At 42.6% G+C, this 18603-nt stretch overlaps 1 protein-coding gene across 1 annotated transcript; it reads right to left on the bottom strand.

The window, feature by feature from the left end:
* Positions 1-14879: 14879 nt before the first annotated feature.
* Positions 14880-18341, bottom strand: LOC105692149 (organic cation transporter protein-like). Its single transcript, XM_012411165.2, has 8 exons — positions 17611-18341; positions 17206-17464; positions 16940-17108; positions 16426-16662; positions 16121-16335; positions 15694-15875; positions 15461-15597; positions 14880-15230 (listed from the first exon to the last, which is right to left on the bottom strand). Exons 1-8 carry the CDS (start codon positions 18001-18003, stop codon positions 15131-15133), a joined length of 1692 nt encoding a protein of 563 aa, XP_012266588.2. The 5' UTR covers positions 18004-18341; the 3' UTR covers positions 14880-15130.
* Positions 18342-18603: the final 262 nt, after the last annotated feature.

Raw genomic sequence — 18603 nt, 5'->3', positions numbered from 1 at the left:
CCTATACACCGCTGTACGGTAACAAACACGCGTCTCGCTTTTAGATAAAATGGCAATTAACTCTAACTCGGGCAACGCAGGTAATAAAGATAGGCGTCGCTTTTATCTGCGCCAACATCTTCGGAGCCTTATCTAACCCAGTGGCGTAGGTAACCCGCCGCCCGTAGCATCCAACTCGGTGTATGCGGTACCTGGAAAATTCGAGCATCTGAAAAAATGTGAAAAAAAAAAAAAACTAACAGCGTTAACGCTAATAAGGTGTCTCGTACGTTCCTGCTCGTTACACCGCGATGACGGAAAATACATCTCTAACGACTATTTGCTCGTCGGATCACGCGGAGATCACGAACAAACCTCGTTTTCACGGAGTCGTACGTTTCACGCATCTTCGCGGACCCAAAAACTCGCTCTCTTCGTCCGCAACTAGCGCGGAAAATTTCGAAATCTTCTCCGTTTCACAATTTTTTTTTCAGTCACGATTTTTCTCATACCGCTACGTACGCCACGTGTACGAAGAAAATCGAATCTGAGGGAACCGAGCTAGCTAGCTAGCTGTGCGATGGATAGATATTGAAAGCACGCATCCATCATGAAGCGGCGTCGCTTTGAAGTGGAAGATAACCGCGATCCATCGTTTTCTTTAGAGACGCTCGTAATACACCGACGAACAAAGTGGCGCGGTGGATCAACGCGAGGACTACTACCGCGATATAGAGGAGATGAACGATTGCACGTTCAAAAATTTTCAACCCCCTTTTACGGATCCGCCGGAGACGCACGATACGCTCCGCCGCGGACCGGACGGAGAGCGGCGATGAGATTCCGCAACGGCAAAAAAATCACAAGAAAAAAAAAAAAAAAATCAAAATTCTGGTACACGGCGGCGTATCGGGCGTATATAACTCGGCGGTTGGAAAATACGTCAGGAGTGAGGGTGGCACGCGATTGTCGGCCAATTATCTAACCGTGGCTCGGTATAACGGCGCACCGCGTACCGTACAGAGTGGATCAAGATGCCGCTAAAGTTATTTATTACCGTTACGAGCTCACCGCGGCAACCGCCAACCTCCTTTTCTTCCGCATCAGAACCGGAGCTCGACGTACCGCCCCGCGGAATCCGCAACCCCTAGCTACCCCCGCCGTGCCATACCTTTGTTCTCTCGGGCTATAACTTTTCCGATCATTTGAGACCGTCGGAAAACCCATCCGTCAGTGCGGGACGACGACGACGATGAGGAGCGGCGGAGCTGCTGACCCTTCCGTTTCGCTGGAAACCCTACCCGTATAAAGTTTGTCTTTTTCTTCCGAGGCTTACGGAAACGCGAGACGACCGTCGTGGAAAATTTTTTCTTTCGTACCGATGTTGGATCAAATTTTATTCACTCCGAGAGTGTAGGTTTGTTACAGCTCTCTTTGGTTGTGATTCGGAGTTTTTGTTCCACTGAAACTTCCAACTATTTTTTTCTGTGCTATGCTTCAATCGAATACCTACGGCGTTTTTGTCGTTACATGAAAATAACAACGAAATAAAACGATCGAACGTGTTCGAGGATCAATCGATGGGGTGTAACGCGGGATCGGGATTCGGTTCACCACCAAAACTCCATAAATTTTCACGTTAATACGAATCGTCGTCGGTCTCACTGCATTTACGCGCGAATTTTAAGTATCGACGTGTGAGTGAGTTCGTGACGAACGACCGATTGGGACGAAATTTGACGATTGCCGTCGATCACGTGCGTAGGTACGTTCGTCCGATTCCACAGTCGTGATCAGCCGCGGGGACATAAATGGTTTGCGTTAGGGTTCGGGTTATTCGGCGTCAATTACATTCAATATACGTTCACTCGTCAATTATTTAAGAAGCAATCGGCTGCAGTCCGTTCCCATTAGGCAACGCGAACGAAATTTTCACCGTTTCTTACGGATAACAGGCGATGTGGTATCCCCGTATAATTTGATTCGTCAGTTCGGCTTTTATATTCGTATAAATAAAGGCGGAAACCACGGAGAATCGCAACTTGACCATCGCGACGTAAAGTTGACGTGCATCAGCAGCCCATGCATAGATGCATACAGGCGGCTCAGATCTGTAATGCATAATGCATCACGGGAAGGATATACCTACGTATACGTATTCCTATTTTCTTCGCCTTACTTTCGCGCCCAGAGTCAGTTATATATGGGCATCGACTAACGTGTTTCGAATGGAGCCCTTTGTGGTTACGGAGTCGCCCCGGATTGAATATAAACGCGAGAATAAGAAGCCATTTTATCGCGCTTTCGAACGTACAGCTTTTACTTTAGTGAAATTGAGAGCTTAAACCGAGATTTAGATTACCCGCAGATTTTCTTATACTTCAAACTATTATCTATCCGCACGTTTTTTTCCTCACTCGGGATCCGCTTGGATTATTCTCAACGGGAAAGTATCGGAGCGCGTCGGATCACCCGATGCGTTCGCGTAACGTCGAGGGTAAAAATATCGAAATGATGAGTTTTTCGGATTTCGCCTTTATGGCTAAAAAGTTTCGTTCGCCGAACGAAGCTTCGGCGTTCGGATGTAAGAAGTTGTAAAAATATTTTAGCGGCGGGGTAGGTGGAAGCGAAACATTTTTACGTACGTGGTAGACGGGCGTATAAACGCGTCGCGTTGTTCGGTACGTTATGAGAGCGCGCGAGAAGCGAAATGGGAATCTTAAAATATTCTCGCTCGTCGTCTAAATCAAGGGGGCTTACGAAGCGTCGTGCAAGAAGGGGATTATCCTCTTCACTTCAAAGCGTCCTGCAGGTGCATTCTCTCCGTGTTTCTCGGTGTATCTTTAACTGACAGTACGCGTTGAAACACGCGGCAGTTGCAACGGCGGCTAACGGGATATTATCTACGGTGCTCGCGTTATAGAAGCCCACATGTGCCAGGGTCAATATCGGGAATATCCAGATCAGAAAATCAAAGTTCGTCGACTCTCGAGAATACCGAACTCCGGACAGTGAGAATATTGTGTCACGTTGCTCTACCCCCATTGAAAAACTTGGCAGGAAAATCAGTCGCTTCCCAGCAGTCCAGAGTCAGATAATTTCAATTCTAATTACCGATAAAAGAGAGGGATAGGAAATTTTAGGGCGAAAATCAGTCGCTATTGAGAGGGGAATGAAATTCGGGGAGTATTTCGTCAAATTTTTTTTTATTCTTCCAAAGTTCAAGGTCAATGTACGTCGTCGAATTAGTTATTTCATGAATTTTCTCCTGCACCCTCTGGACATAAAATTCGTAGACGTAGAATCTTGGAAGAGGTTGCGGGTGCGGGCAAAGAGTGACGTACAATTATCTCTGTCGGCGGTAGAAGATAGTGAGATCCACTCTGGGGATAGTAAAGAGTAGCCTCGCGGCGAATCCCTCCCTCCGCAGCATCCTCTTCTGTTATAACCGAGCTAACCCAACCTCAACCTCGAACCCCCCGAACCCCGTCTGAGCAAGAACCCTCCGACACTACCACCACCGCCGCCGCCGCCGCCGCCGCCGCCGCCGCCTTCTACTCCTACGTCCTCGGGTTCTCCTAGAATTCGCCTTCCACCGCGTTTCACGTATACACGTATACGGTATAGGTATACCTATTTCTACCTACCCTCCGAGCCGCTCGTTGAATCTAATTACACGGGAAGACCCACCCTCTCCGACGAACAGGGTGGTTGCCAAGGCGACGGTAGCCATCTTGGAGGGTTGCAGCCACTAATGGCCTAATGAATTTAATGGAGGCTCCACGCGAAGTACGGAACGGTTCGAGCGGCGCGGAGTGGAATAAGAGCTAGGTGAGCGCGTTCTGCGTCTAATTCTCCGGAAACCGAGAGGTGAAGCTGACAGAGGAGTCGTGAGGGGTTGGTTCAACCGAGGGCGCTAACCGTGCCCTATAGATACACCCCGTACACCGTCGCGTCGACCCGACCCAGCAAAACCCAACCGAACGAAACCAAAACCATCCCTTACGTCTTCCCTCCTCACCACCCCCCCCCCCCAGCCGCATTTTACCCCCTTCCTCCCATATTCCCTTCCCTTTTCTTCCGTTGCTTTGTCCTGCCCTGTAGTCTTCTCCACCCCCGAAAGCCCCCCCCCTAAACCCCTTCGTAGGATTTCCACAATTAAGTAAAGACTGAGTGTTCATCGTTAGGCAAGGCCGGGGTTCAAAAGTAACGACGTATGAATGCCCCGATATTTTATACCCCGTAAATAAGGGAAATAAGGGCTTCTTACGTGACCTTTTTTTTTTTTATCTCCGTCACTCGATCTATTCGTATGCGGTATTTCCGAATAAATCTTACGTACCAGAAGTCGAATCGACGCCCATATCTAAATGGAAATTTTATCATTTCAGTTTTTTCTTTTCTCCAAGTTCACGTACAAAGTCGATACTCGTGAAACGATTGTTTTCCGAGAGATATGTGACACACGTGGGTATAGGTAGTAGTGTACACGGGTTGAAAAGTTGAAGTGAATCGATGTAATTAGATAACATTAAGCTTTGCGGCGATAACCGTTTGCCCAGCGGTTGATCCTACGTGGGAAACGACACGGACATTTCGATGGTAGCCTTGGGTGTTTGATCCCATATAATCGGGCGAAATTGTTGTAGCCCTTGTAGCGCGAGCACGTAAAATCTCGCGTTTATAAACGACTTTCGAAAATCCACAGCATTTCGAAAATCACCCGGTATTAATTATTATTCAATACAAACTGTCGCATGATTGGCAAAGGTACAGATTTCACTTTTGTAATCTCGCGCATAGGTGGTTCAAATGAATTGAGAGAGAAAAAAAAAAATTGGCTTTTTTTTCGAAGGTTTTCTCTTTCATTTTCTCTCGTGTACTAGAAAAATCAATTCTTTCAATTTGATTGATTCTCTTCAGAATGTAATTCGGTATTTCCTAGCGGAATGGCGTGATAAACCACATTACGGCGTTGGGTTACAGAAAATAAAATCGAAAACTTTGCGAGAGAATGATAATTGTGTACTCTAGGCCGATAACGTCCTTGCGCATGTGATACGAGTAGATAGCCCTACAAAGCGTATGTCACATTTTTTCATGGGCGTTTGTCGAACTTTAACGCATGTGCTAGCAACGTTATGCATTTCTGCCCGTATGAATCGGCATCACCGGCGTCACTCTACTTTCCCATCGTTCCAACCTATCGTGAGAAACGATCCGGTTCCATTCTTTGATTTTTTAAAATAAATGGAAAAAAAATTGTCCATCGTTCGTTTTGAGACACGAGGAGAAAATAAAGTTGGAAAAATCATTGGTCGCAACAAGTTGACGAACAAGCGTATCCAAGGGTATACGACGATAGCGCAATATCGTGCGTATCTACAGGGTGAATGTAAACGGGTTGAATATATAAAACTTGTAATATGTCGATTGTGGAACATTTCAATTAGAGCCAGCTTGTGTTTACTCAGCACTTCGCTTCGCTTTCCGTATCCGCGCGGTAATGGTGATCATATATTTATCCACGTATATGTATACGTTATATATTTGCCGGGGCAACTCGTACGATATTTTTTATTTTTTTAATGCAAACTACGTTGCACCGTGCACGCTCGCAATATGTATACTGCACTCGTGTAATTTGACGTTCAACGAAATCTGTGGTACAGAAAAAAATAAAATAAAAAATGACTAAAATTTCCGTCGATCAGTTTTATTTCATGTAGTACGTTCGAGCGCTATTTCCTATGCTTCTATTTTCCATCGGTTGAAAAATTCCGAGTGTATCGGGCGCCCGAAAGTGCGTTTCAGATGCACTTGACTTCATCCCCGCGGATTAAGTCGTCTCGTGTACCGGCTCGAGTAGTTCGGTACAGTTTATTTTCATTCAAAGTTCTTATCTCATTTGTAGTTATAAGAAGTCGGGAATATCGAGCCTACGCACATACGCAACCGTCGAAGATTTTTTTTCAATTCGTCTCGCGGGATGCGTGTAATTTTTAAAGTGGTTCGGATTTTAGGAAATAACAATATCCGCTCGACAAAAAATCGCAGTTGCTTTAATTTTCTCTAATTCTTGGAGAAATCGGCCGCCTCTCCGAGGTATAACGGAGCTTATATTCGCCGAGGCGTGACCTCCGATTACATAAATCTGACCCTAATCTTCGAGCCGGAACGTTTAGGTCTAAGGTCTAAAGTCGGGATGTTCCGTGTAATAATACCTACGCGTGGCTAATAGCCACAGCGTGGATGCATGATAAGTATAAGTATGCCTAGTTTAGCGTGTAACAAGGAACGAACGGAGAAGGCTACAAAGTCAAGACGATTCTATTCCTGTATTATCGGTGTGTATTAGACGCGCGGCAGCTAGGAGGGACCCATTGAAAAGGGGATGTGACAGATTTTGTTCTTCTCGTTCTCGGTGTATGTGTGTAACGGTGTTTCAGGGGCAGGGTGTTCTCAGGATAAGCTCCGGTAGCGAAGCTCCGCGCGCGGGGTGGAAGGTACCACCCCCCCCCCGCCCCCGTCCTGCAGCATCGTTCCAAAAAATAAAGGAAAACGGTGACGGTAATCCAGAGCGCGGCCCAAGGATTACACTGGCTTCTCCAGATGTTTATTGAGTCTCCCCGGACGCATGCGTGTCTCTATATATACACACGTCTGAGGTAAATTCACACTAGCGTGTGCTGCACCTCTTTATTTTTCTCTTATTTCGACTCTTTGGTTTTCTTATATTACCCTTTCATATTCCTCGTATAACGCGGCAGACATTCGCCTCGCGAATCTCCCCTACAAACGGGCGAAGATTCCTTCGAATTAACGGTGGTAAGATTCGGTAAATTTGAAAGAAAAAAAAAGTCTCGACCAGTAAACCAGTTTTTCTATTTTCCGTTCTCCCTTATTTTTATCCCATTTTCGTGATACACGATTGCGAGGTAGCACCCAGGCTTCGCGACCAACGCGTAAAGTCCTGCGGTAGGCAGGCAGGTATAAAATCATTTCTTGGCCAAGAGATTACGCTCGAGAATTTACGGGCAATCGTACCTCGAATAAACCGTTTCCGTTTATACGATGCATGTCATATATTAGTGCGAGCGATTAAAGGATACTCGCATCCTAGTTTAATCAACTTCTGAGTAGTTGGATGTGATACACAATTTTTATTACGCACGTGACTTTGAAGCGGCGTAAGTTTTCTTCTCCTCCTCGTTTATTCGTTCAATCGTTTTTCTTATTTTTCTCACCGACGATATCATATTGTCATCCACTCCGTGCTTCTGCCTTTGTTTTAAATCCCTACAGGGTTGTTTGTCGTTGCTTTATCGATCGTCGTGAGAAGAAGTGACTGCTCGAAGCTTTTCTGACGCTTCAATTGCTCTACAGCACCACTCGAAATATTCCACCGTAGCGTACATAAAAAAGAAAAACTTATATATCTGTATGCTGCGGGATTTCGAAGGGGGCTGCGAGCTCTACGACTATGTCTTACTCACGACTGCAGCAGACCACGAGCACTCGTCGTGAAAATATTTATTCCTCCGAGTAATTTACTTGTCAAGTTTTTTGCACGGTCTATAGATTTCGTGATTCTTATTCGCAAGCCATTAGGCGAACGGAATATATTCCGCCCCTCCGAGATACGTGTGGATAATTATTGTCGAAGTTATTGGCACGTTAATAACGAGGTCATCGTCTGATAACGGCATGATTTATTGACGTTGGTTTTTTTTTTTTTTTTTTACGCGTATAAATTTACTCGGAGTACGGCGAACATCGAAAAGGAAAAAGAGAAGGCGAGGTGTAAAGAAAGCAGCTACCTAAAGATGTGAAGTAGAGCGATATTACCGGGGCCTCTAAGCGGCGGGATTAAGAGCTACGTAAATTCTTCCACCCCACTTGCTCTCTTCCAGTAAAGAATCGCTTGCTCGGTTAAACGCATTGCCTTCAGGGGGAAAGTGATAGTCGACTGTCAGTCTTTCCCCTATACCTTCTTTCACCTTATTTACAACCTTATTTTACCTTTCATTTCACCTTTTTTGAGTTGAGCTGCATTTAGAATGCTAGAAATACTTCGCTTCCTTTCGCTTGATTTGATGTCTTACTTTCATCTCCGTGGATTCGAATTCAACGAATAACCCGATCGTGTTCTAGCCACGATATTCGAGTACGTCGAATTCAATTTTCGAAGAGCTTTACACGTGAGGAAAAATAAGATAATGGTTTCTTATTTTTATTCGAGAATATTCTCAACTGCAGATGCTGAACTGAAAAGTGAGTGGAAATCATTATATGAAGAAAGAATATACGGTAGCCTGTGATATAATTTAATCCGATATTTAGGCTACACGTTTTACATGTTTGAGCTAATTTTTCGGGAATTTGTTCTGTTCTTTTGCCAGAACGATTCGAATTTCGGTGTATCCAGAGCGCACGGTAAAAACTCTCCCTTTGCTACTTGAGCCATCTTCTGGAAACTTTATGAAAACCTAGTGAGAAGCACTTTTTTATTGACGCGACGGACCAATGTAATTAATCGGATGAGAATAATCTACGATTCGTCAAGATTCAGCAGTCGATACTTGCCGAAGCTTGCAGCATTCGAACGTCCCTTCGTTTTCTTCAGCAGGTAACTGATCGTACGACTGAAACTGATCAGGATTCCCGTAAAATTGATTTGATAAGCAGATTGGGATGACTAGACTAAAAATACGTAAAAATGCTCTGAAAAAATCATGCTAGATTTTTTACCCTAAAATCGAAAAATCAAAAGCTATAGTCTCTTAAATTTCGTGAACGCTTTTCCGATGCATTTCAACCTCGGTAATATGAATACGTCATGTAAATCAAGCTGGGAGGAATATTCTTCGAGATAACTGAATTTTTCAGCTATTGCAATTCACTTTCTTCATGTATTCTCACCTATGTTCTATTTTGTTCGTCAGAAAAACAAAGGGGAAAAACGAAAGTCAGTCAACTACTCATCGGAGATAGGAGGCTAATAACGTCAGTGCATCTACGAAGCCAATCATCTCAAGCTCAAATGGAAATATCCTTGATATCAGGAATGAATCGAATCTAAATTATCAGTTTTCAAATTCACCATAGTCTTTGGTATTTTTCACCCCGAAATCCCAAAGAATCGCCCCAAAAATTAGCAAAGATCTCGTCACCACCGTTTAGTTTTCCATGAAAAAAGCTCACGAACATTTTCAAGTAATCTCAAAACAGTCAATTGCGAACGTGCGATTCGGTATTCGACCATTGCAGCGTATCGTACATACGTAGATCCTTTTTCGAGGCAACGGCAGTATGGCCTCGGCAGCCGCAGCGACGTGGTCATCGGGAGCGACGTCGATGGTAGCGCGTACATTCTTTGAGAAGAGAAAGAAGAAGCTAGCGAGGAGAGAGAGACATATATTGAGGTAAGGATTAGTACGCGGTTACTGCTGCGCCATACATTTTGTTGACAATGAGTCCAGAGTCCAGTTTTGATTGAGCAGTCACTCGGCAAGTAGTGTTCCGTTAGATCTACATATTTTAAAAAATTGCTCGACAATCGGTAGCTACTGTGAGACCTATATCGATGGAAATTTCGCGAATTCCGTAACTCGGAGATTTTCCATAAGCACTGGTGAGCATAATTTTTTAACCGTGACCATCGTATGTTCGAGATTTTGGTTTCAAATTATGCTTCATTGCCACTTCATGAACGAATTTATTGATATATTTGTGGTTCAATATCACAATTTCACTTGGTTTCTGACATAATATTTTCGCATTTCAGACTCGTACTTGACAGAGGTCGAAGATGCCTAGTTCTTCGCGATACGGATCGACTTTCAACTACTATCCCTACGTTATGCTGAAAAATTCGTATAAGGTAAGAAATGATTTTTATCGTGTATTCGTTGACTTGTAATGAGATCAGAAGTGGTTTGTCTGATTTGCATTTCTGGAGTCAGAATGCATTCAATGAGCGTACTAGAATTCACATTCTATAAGACTTTCCCTTTTGTCTCAAAAAAAGGCCAAGCTTTAGATATTTCTCAGGATTTGAGATCGGAATTAGGATTTTTTTCAAAGAGTCAAAGAGTTTATGGATCTGTAGAGTTCAGAGTCAAGGATATCTCTATGAGATTTATTGCTAGCTTTACTCGACGAATCGCGGAGATCGCGACGTGACAATTAATAATTATTAATGATATTTATGTGTTCATCTATTTATTGATTCATTCATTTGGTTAGTTATCTATTTACTTATTTATTGAATTATAAAATCATACCTAATGCCTATCTACTCTCAATGTAAAGCAATCGTCGCGTCTATGATTGCAGACTGTTTTAGTAATCAAACAATTAATTTTTTACGATAGTATTTTCAACAGTTGATTAATCCATTAGTATTTCGGAAGCTCTTTTCACTATTCAATCAATTGAATGAATGAATGAATAACTAAATTAATTATTCAAATTAATGATACTGTATGATTTCGATGCTTCTGACTTGATGTGTTCATTCATTTATTTATTCAGTTATTCATGTATTCTTTTATTTATCGAATTCTGAAATGTACCTAATTTCTATATGATCTCACATGTGAAGCAAATTATAATTTGTACGTCTGCAATTTATGAGTAATTACTTCGATCGCTAACTCTCGTGAAAATATTCTTGATTTTTGACATTTTCGACCGATAAATTAGCGATAACTCGGTCAATTATAAAGATAGATCGTTTGAGCTTCCAAATTTGGATTCCTGAGATCAAAATACATAGGAATAGCATAGGAAACTCCATAAAAAAAATTATTGAATTTTGTCTCAAATTTTGAGAAAATCCTAAGGCTATAGGCTTACCGTTTTTTTGAGGTGAGAAAGATTATTCATATTCTGCAATCTCGGGAATCTGGATCTGGTGTCCAAATTCAGTCATATACAGAATGGAGGGAGTTGACGCCGTAACTTTATACTAAGAATATTGTTTGTCGTCCAAATTTCGAACAATTAGGTGTACCTAATCACACGTTAATGAACTCTCATCTTAGTACTTATTCCATCATCATGTTATCAAGTGCGGAATAGTGGTCCTCGCGTTCAAACACCATAATTCGTCTATCCATAGGATTTGGGAATTTATCAAAGGTTTAGAAATAATCTTCGCCGTTATATCGTGAACAAATTTATTAATAAATCTTAGGTTCGGGTTTACAATTTTTCTTTATTTCATGTATAACATTTCTTTCAGGCTTCCAATCAGTCATCACTGTGCCTAGTTCATCGCAGTACTTATTCAACTTCCAACCACGAAGGGCAGGCGTTGCATGGCATTGCACAATTCGTTTACAGGTATGACATAAATATCAGTATGATATAAGTTAGAGTACATTATAAAAATATATTCAATGTAATATATTATAATATCACATTGGCAGTAATATATTGACAGATAATATAATATAACATTAAACTAATATATTGACATAGAATATCATATTGGTAATAACATATTCTTATATTACGTCATTATTAATGCACTTTTCGTATATTACAGGTACTCTGAGATGCTGTCGCCGCAGTTATGACCCCCTGGACTTCCCCTGTTCATCAGGGGGAGTCCAGGGACCTGTCCCCTGGGACTGCGCGGCCTCCCACCGCCCCCGGGGTCCCAGGGGACCCAGTCCCCGAGGACTTGTCTCCGGGGATTCGGTATCCCCGCTGGAGGGGATGCCAAATCCCGAGGGACATGTCCTCGGGACTGGTCTTCGGGGACGCAAGTTCCCCCAGGGACACGTCCCCGGAGATGCGGTATCCCCGCTGGAGGGGATGCCGTGTCTTTGGGGGCGTGGCCTTGGGGGAATAAGCGTCCTCGAAAATCCCGGGAAAAGGAGGTCCCAAGCGGACACTCGTTTTCTTGATTTCTCTAGAGAAACGAAAAACAAAGTGTCCGCTTGGGACCTCCTTTTCCCGGGATTTTCGAGGACGCTTATTCCCCCAAGGCCACGCCCCCAAAGACACGGCATCCCCTCCAGCGGGGATACCGCATCTCCGGGGACGTGTCCCTGGGGGAACTTGCGTCCCCGAAGACCAGTCCCGAGGACATGTCCCTCGGGATTTGGCATCCCCTCCAGCGGGGATACCGAATCCCCGGAGACAAGTCCTCGGGGACTGGGTCCCCTGGGACCCCGGGGGCGGTGGGAGGCCGCGCAGTCCCAGGGGACGGGTCCCTGGACTCCCCCTGATGAACAGGGGAAGTCCAGGGGGTCATAACTGCGACGTTGGAAGATATGCGACCTGTAACATAAATAAGAAATATACAATTAGTCAACTGATTACATAAGTTACCTAATGTATGACTTATTTTATGATCAACATATAAGTATAAGACATTTGAATTATAATAAATTGTACCAAGTTATATGATAATAAATGATTGTCTTGCCTTATTGGCGTGTCTGATGCATTTTATTATGGGGGGTGTATGCATCTACCAAGTCTATTGGGTAATGCTGGGTGATCTGATTTTATGAGGAGTATTTTGAAAATATTTTCCAAGGGGGTGCAATTCATATACTCAGACTCTGAATGTTGGATTCTACTTGGGACTCTCGAATGGAATAAATTAAATGAAACATACCTCCGCAAAAAAAGGAGTTGTACGTCTCATGTGTTGCAGATCCACCTCTACCGGAACAGGATGGAGAGGAGTGGATCTTTGGAGAGACTCGTTGATGTCCTGATTTGCTTGCATCGCGCAATGGTCATCTACCAGAAAGGAAGAAAAAAAATATCACATGTACAATTAAAGTCACGATATAACAATCGCTTATATTTATACTGTATTTGTATCCACGAAAATGATGAATAAATCATTCCAAGTTTCATTGAGAAAAGAAATTGAGTGAATCATTGTAAAATCATCCCTACGAATTTTTCCTGGAGCTGCATTGAGTGCATTTGCAATACATCCTTCAGCGGAGTTCATAATAGTGTAATCAAACCACAATGGAAAACAGACGTTCGAGTGACTTTAAATTTATTTCATTGACAACCCAAAAAAATCAGAAAAATTTTGTATAGAAAGCTGATTAAGAATAATGGCTATATCTAATTTGTATCAGTCAGATAGATCAATTGATTATCTTCGAATTCCGGAAAACAGAATGAAACGCGTAATTTAATTGAAAAGTCATCTCTCAGAATTTTGAAGGACTGTTCAGAATACCGGGCTAGTATATTTCTAACGACTGTTTTTAGTATGATATAGTCGAGAGCAAGTGATCGAAATACATATAAGAACGTTCGCATATTCAACTAAATTCTATGTGAAGTTCTGCTCACCGTTCTCTCTCTCCATCGTCGCTCTGAGGAACCTGCTTTGCTACTGATGTCGCTCCCGATGTCGCCGCTTCTGACGCCGAAGCCGAACTGCCGTCGAATTCAAGACGGAAGACCTGCAACACACGTGTACTCTGTTAACCATGTGCCAAATTAAACGCCCTGATCGGACGTTTCGTGATTGGCTGCAATTCGTTCGATTAGTATATAATATACCGCTTTGTGCCTGAATTAATGCACTTGTTAATTAATGATCATCGATCGAATAATTGAACTCCGATAAGTTTACGGATCTTTGTGTCATACTACGACGACTAATCGGTCGAAGATTTTTTCCACCGTGAATCTTGTAAAATATCTGAGGCCATGAGCTTGACATTTTTTTGGGGCGAAAGGTGATTTATTCGTTCGTATCCAGGACGCTTTTTCTACGTTGTAAGGCGTAACGAACACGAAGACGTCGATTAAATCAAGCTGGCAATGAATCCCATTGACATATTCTTGATGTTCACCTTTCAGATCGATAAATTGGCGATAACTTGTTTAATTTTGGAAACAGAATTACTTGGTCCATTTTTCACACCCCGAAATCGCGAAGAATCGCTCGAAAAATAAGCAAACGCTATAGTCTTTGGTTTCCTTAGCACGAAAAATTGCTGACCTTTCGGGAGCCCGAACATACGATGGTCACGGTAAAAAAATTATGCTCACCAGTGCTTATGGAGAATCCCCGAGTTACGGAATTCGCGAAATTTCCAACGATATAGGTCCCACAGTAGCTACCGATTGTCGAGCAATTTTTTAAAATATGTAGATCCAACGGAACACTACTTGCCGAGTGACTGCTCAATCAAAACTGGACTCTGGACTCATTGTCAACAAAATGTATGGCGCAGCAGTAACCGCGTACTAATCCTTACCTCAATATATGTCTCTCTCTCCTCGCTAGCTCCTTCTTTCTCTTCTCAAAGAATGTACGCGCTACCATCGACGTCGCTCCCGATGACCACGTCGCTGCGGCTGCCGAGGCCATACTGCCGTTGTCTCGAAAAAGGATCTACGTATGTACGATACGCTGCAATGGTCGAATACCGAATCGCACGTTCGCAATTGACTGTTTTGAGATTACTTGAAAATGTTCGTAAGCTTTTTTCATGGAAAACTAAACGGTGGTGACAAGAGCTTTGCTAATTTTTGGGGCGATTCTTTGGGATTTCGGGGTGAAAAATACCAAAGACTATGGTGAATTTGAAAACTGATAATGTAGATTCGATTCATTCCTGATATCAAGGATATTCCCATTTCAGGACATTGAGTATTCAACCCCAAGTACCTCCGAAACTTTGGTGCTACCCGATGGGCAAAATTTTTCAAGATATTAATAATTTTTGAGCTTGATTTTCGGATTCAAGATAAATTTTGCGGGGTGATCTTCACCGATCTTGAGCTGGAAAATCACCTGGTGAATCGTTGACACACATTGTAATAAGTTCCCACCCTGTACAACAAGACGTTTTCCCATCGTGATCAATAATATACTCAAAAGACTATCGAGAGATACGTATGCTGGCATGTCTTCATCAAAATAATGAATTTTTATTGTAAAAGACAAATGAAGATTAACGAATACGATGTAAATAAATTTTTTCCTTTCGTAATCATAGCAGTATCCGAATCACGCCTATACTCTCTTCATCGAACAAACGTAATCTAACTGATTTTCTAACGTTCATTAAGCAATGAAGTCCGTATTCGATATCCATTCCATTACATTGAAATAATACGGCCTTGCCAAGCCAACTCTCTTTGCATCTCAACTGATGGATTGCAGTTTAGTTTTCTCGTCACTCTGCAGGCGCATCGCTTCATCTGATTTTGTCAAATTAATAACATGATGTTCAGCGCGGAGTGACCTAAAAATAAAGATACCGTTACTATGAAATTCCAGACCTGAGTCACGCTTTCACTCACGAATTTTCAACAATAACGACGATTGTGAGAAAATTTATTTTCATCCTCAATTCAATGTCGTTGAATAATCGTGTTTCAAAGATTTTAGAAGCTTGACTCGAATCGCAATAAGATTAAAATTTATGAATGAGAAAAACACGTTTTTATGCGACTATCGTATTCGAGTACAAACCTTCCACGTCGTTCTCCTTCTTCGATTGTATCGGGTAATTTTTGATTCAAAGTTTCCGGGAGAAACAGTGTCAGGACACTGGCTATCACCGAACCAGTACCAAAAATCACCAGGGGCAAAGATCTCCAAACGACAGACTGTAATGAGCAACGTTAAATTGATCAGCTGGAGATCGAAGACCCAATAACGTCCGGTTGAATGAATCGGAAATTTCTCTTCAAGTATTAATTTACCGAATATAAAATGCTAGGTGCTACTATTCCACCTATTCTTCCCCAAGTGGCGCAGGCTCCGACACCGGTGTTCCTGATCACAGTCGGGTACTGCTCCGCCGTGAAAATGAATATTACGTCGAACGCCGCGGTGATCGCAAATTTTCCCATCATCGTCAGAAGTATCGTCAGCCACGTCATGTCTGCAGAACAGATCGAAGATTGAGCTAAATCTATTTCCGACCGTTGAATGATTTTTCCGCTCCAAGGGTCTGTCGGTGATTAATTATGACATTAAGACGTTCCGAAAGTATGCGAAACAGACAGGGAGAGTTTGTTTGTTTTTCGAAGTCGAGCTCAAAGGAATTTCCATTGACGTAGGTTGAAGTTGTACATTCATTTGTGACAAATTTCCTTCGATGATGGATGATTTTTGTCAGGGACTCACCATTCGGAACAAATTGTGTGGAAAGTAAAACGAAGCCGGAGAGACACATGCAGCCAGAGAGGACGATCTTTCTCCCCCATTTGTCTAAGGTAAAATATGGTAGTGCGTGGCCAGGCAATTCCACGAGGGCAGCTAGCACGAATTTCACGTAAATGTTACCCCCGGTGCTAGAGGTGTCCCAAGATAATCCGTAATATTCACTCGTAATGATAAACCTGAAAACGATACCTTGCCGATTGTCGATCTGCGTATAGTTAAATTTTTTCTATTAAACATGATTATCAACGATATAATCTTTCGCCTACCAAATCGCGCAGAGTAGAAGAGTCTTCCGTCTCAGGGTTGGGTACTTGAAGAGATGATAAATCGACGTTGTTTCTGACTCGGCTTTTTTGCTCGTACTGCTATTTTCGTTCAGCATTCCATCCAATGTTTCGCGAGATAATTCCACTCCATTTTCCGAGGATGCCTTCAAAAGTACGGCTTTTGCCTCTTCCACCCGACCGTTGGAAAGCATCCATCGAACAGACTCGGGCATTACCCTGGTAATATTCGCAATAGTTTTCTAAGTAATTCTAAAAAATCGTTGGCAATAACGTAAGATGAAGTGATGACGTGTTCGTGAGACAATTCGAAGGGTTTCATCTTATAACTGGTTTAATAAATTCTCTAAAGCATGGGCATCGCTCGCATCGTTCGACGTATTCCGGATGGGACTCTGTTTTAAAAAATCCGGAAAATGGGGACGAACCGCTCCAAATTATCCTAATTTCACCCGACGCAAGGGAGTCACGTGAAACTTATTGTAATTTATCTTACCACCAGTAAGCGAGCATTCCCACGCTGGGAATGACGAATACAACCTGCAAAAATCTCCAGTTTCTGATAAAATATGCGAGCAATGCAACTGATGCGTATCCAAGGGTGAAGAATAACTGTAGGCCAGTTCCGGTCATCAATCTTCTCTCCGGGATGACCAGCTCGATCGCTGGAATATGAATGGGATCAATTTCTTCTTTCTGACTAAAAATCGGCATTATTTTCACAGTGAAATCAGCACTAAATAATCTTGGCCCTTCGCTCACCGGCAACGAAGGCCACAAGTATCAGACCATTTTCAGTCGATCCTATGATCGCTCGAAAAATCATGAAAGAATATAGTTCCGGGGCCAAAGCCGCGAGCAATCCTCCGGCCGCCTGAGCCGTTACGCAGTAGCAAATTATCTGCTTACGTCCATACCGGTCTGCCAAATCACCGAAAATTATCGATCCTATCATCATTCCCACCATAAAAATTGAGTCGGCCATTGCTCGCAGCCAAGCTCTATCGCAAACCAAATTAAACTGAAAGGAAAAGATAAAATTTAATCGTACGAAATGACGACCGGATCTGCATCTATTCCGAGCGAAAACTCGTCACATGTTGTTCTGTCCTTTTTTTACGAAGTACAACGATAATTGTGGTCATTTTTTCTGCAGTTTTCACTCACCTCAGAGGTAGTGGTGAGCGTGAAAATCGATTTGTCGTAAACAAAGGAATTACATTTCTCCACAAAAATCGACTGAGCTTGAAATTCTGTGTCGGCGTCTGAATTATTTTGAACTTTTGAGCGAACCACGTAACTCTCGCAACTTGACAATTCTTTGGTTCCGTTACTCCATATATCGGGCGGATACCCCGTCAGATTCGAGGGTAACTCGAACGTTGCGTTTTCCAAATTTTCCTCTGGAAGCAAGCATCTGAAGGACGGCTGAGCGCTTAAAAATACTCCAGCCATTGAATGAAGGGCGGCGGACATTGCGGGTATGCTCAAAAGAAAGTAAATTCTCTTTTGATAGCGGCCAAATTCGCCTATCGCTACTGTAACGTCGTCGTAGCCCATGGCCCTTTTTTCCTTTTGGATATCGCCTTTTTTATTCGAAGTCTTCTACTTTTTTTTTATCTTTGTCCGATTCGTACAGAGGCTAGCCAGAGCTTTTGTAAATTCATAGCTGAAATCCGTCACCGACACGACAACAAAATTGAACGACCCATTCAGTATTGGACACTTTTATTAAAAATTGATTTTCCAAAATATGAGGATGAATGTTTTCCAGGAATTTTTCTCGTGATATTCGACAGATGACTGGAAAGTTGATAACGTACTTTCAAATATAAATGGTCTGATTTTATTCCCGTCTATTCGAATCTCGAGGTGTTATTTATACTAATTTTATGAACTTCGCGAGTTCCTTACAAAGGTGACTTTCGAGGCGTTTTACCATCTAAAATATCTCTTATCTCTTTCAACGGCAATTGCAAATTTACTCGGAATTCAACTAGAATTGCAGAATTAATTCATGATGAATTGTCGAGATTAACACGCGTACCTAAAATTGCGATAACGAATCTCATAGATAACATTATCCTACACGTGCGTGACAGGGGTTCCAAATTTACATTTTTACGACGTTTCGTACCGTAAGAACATCGCTGCGCAGAA

The sequence above is a fragment of the Athalia rosae genome, chromosome 6 (assembly GCF_917208135.1).
Source record: "Athalia rosae chromosome 6, iyAthRosa1.1, whole genome shotgun sequence".
NCBI lineage: Eukaryota > Metazoa > Arthropoda > Insecta > Hymenoptera > Athaliidae > Athalia > Athalia rosae.
Note: the sequence above shows the minus strand (reverse complement) of the source record. Positions and strands in the feature narration are given on the sequence as shown.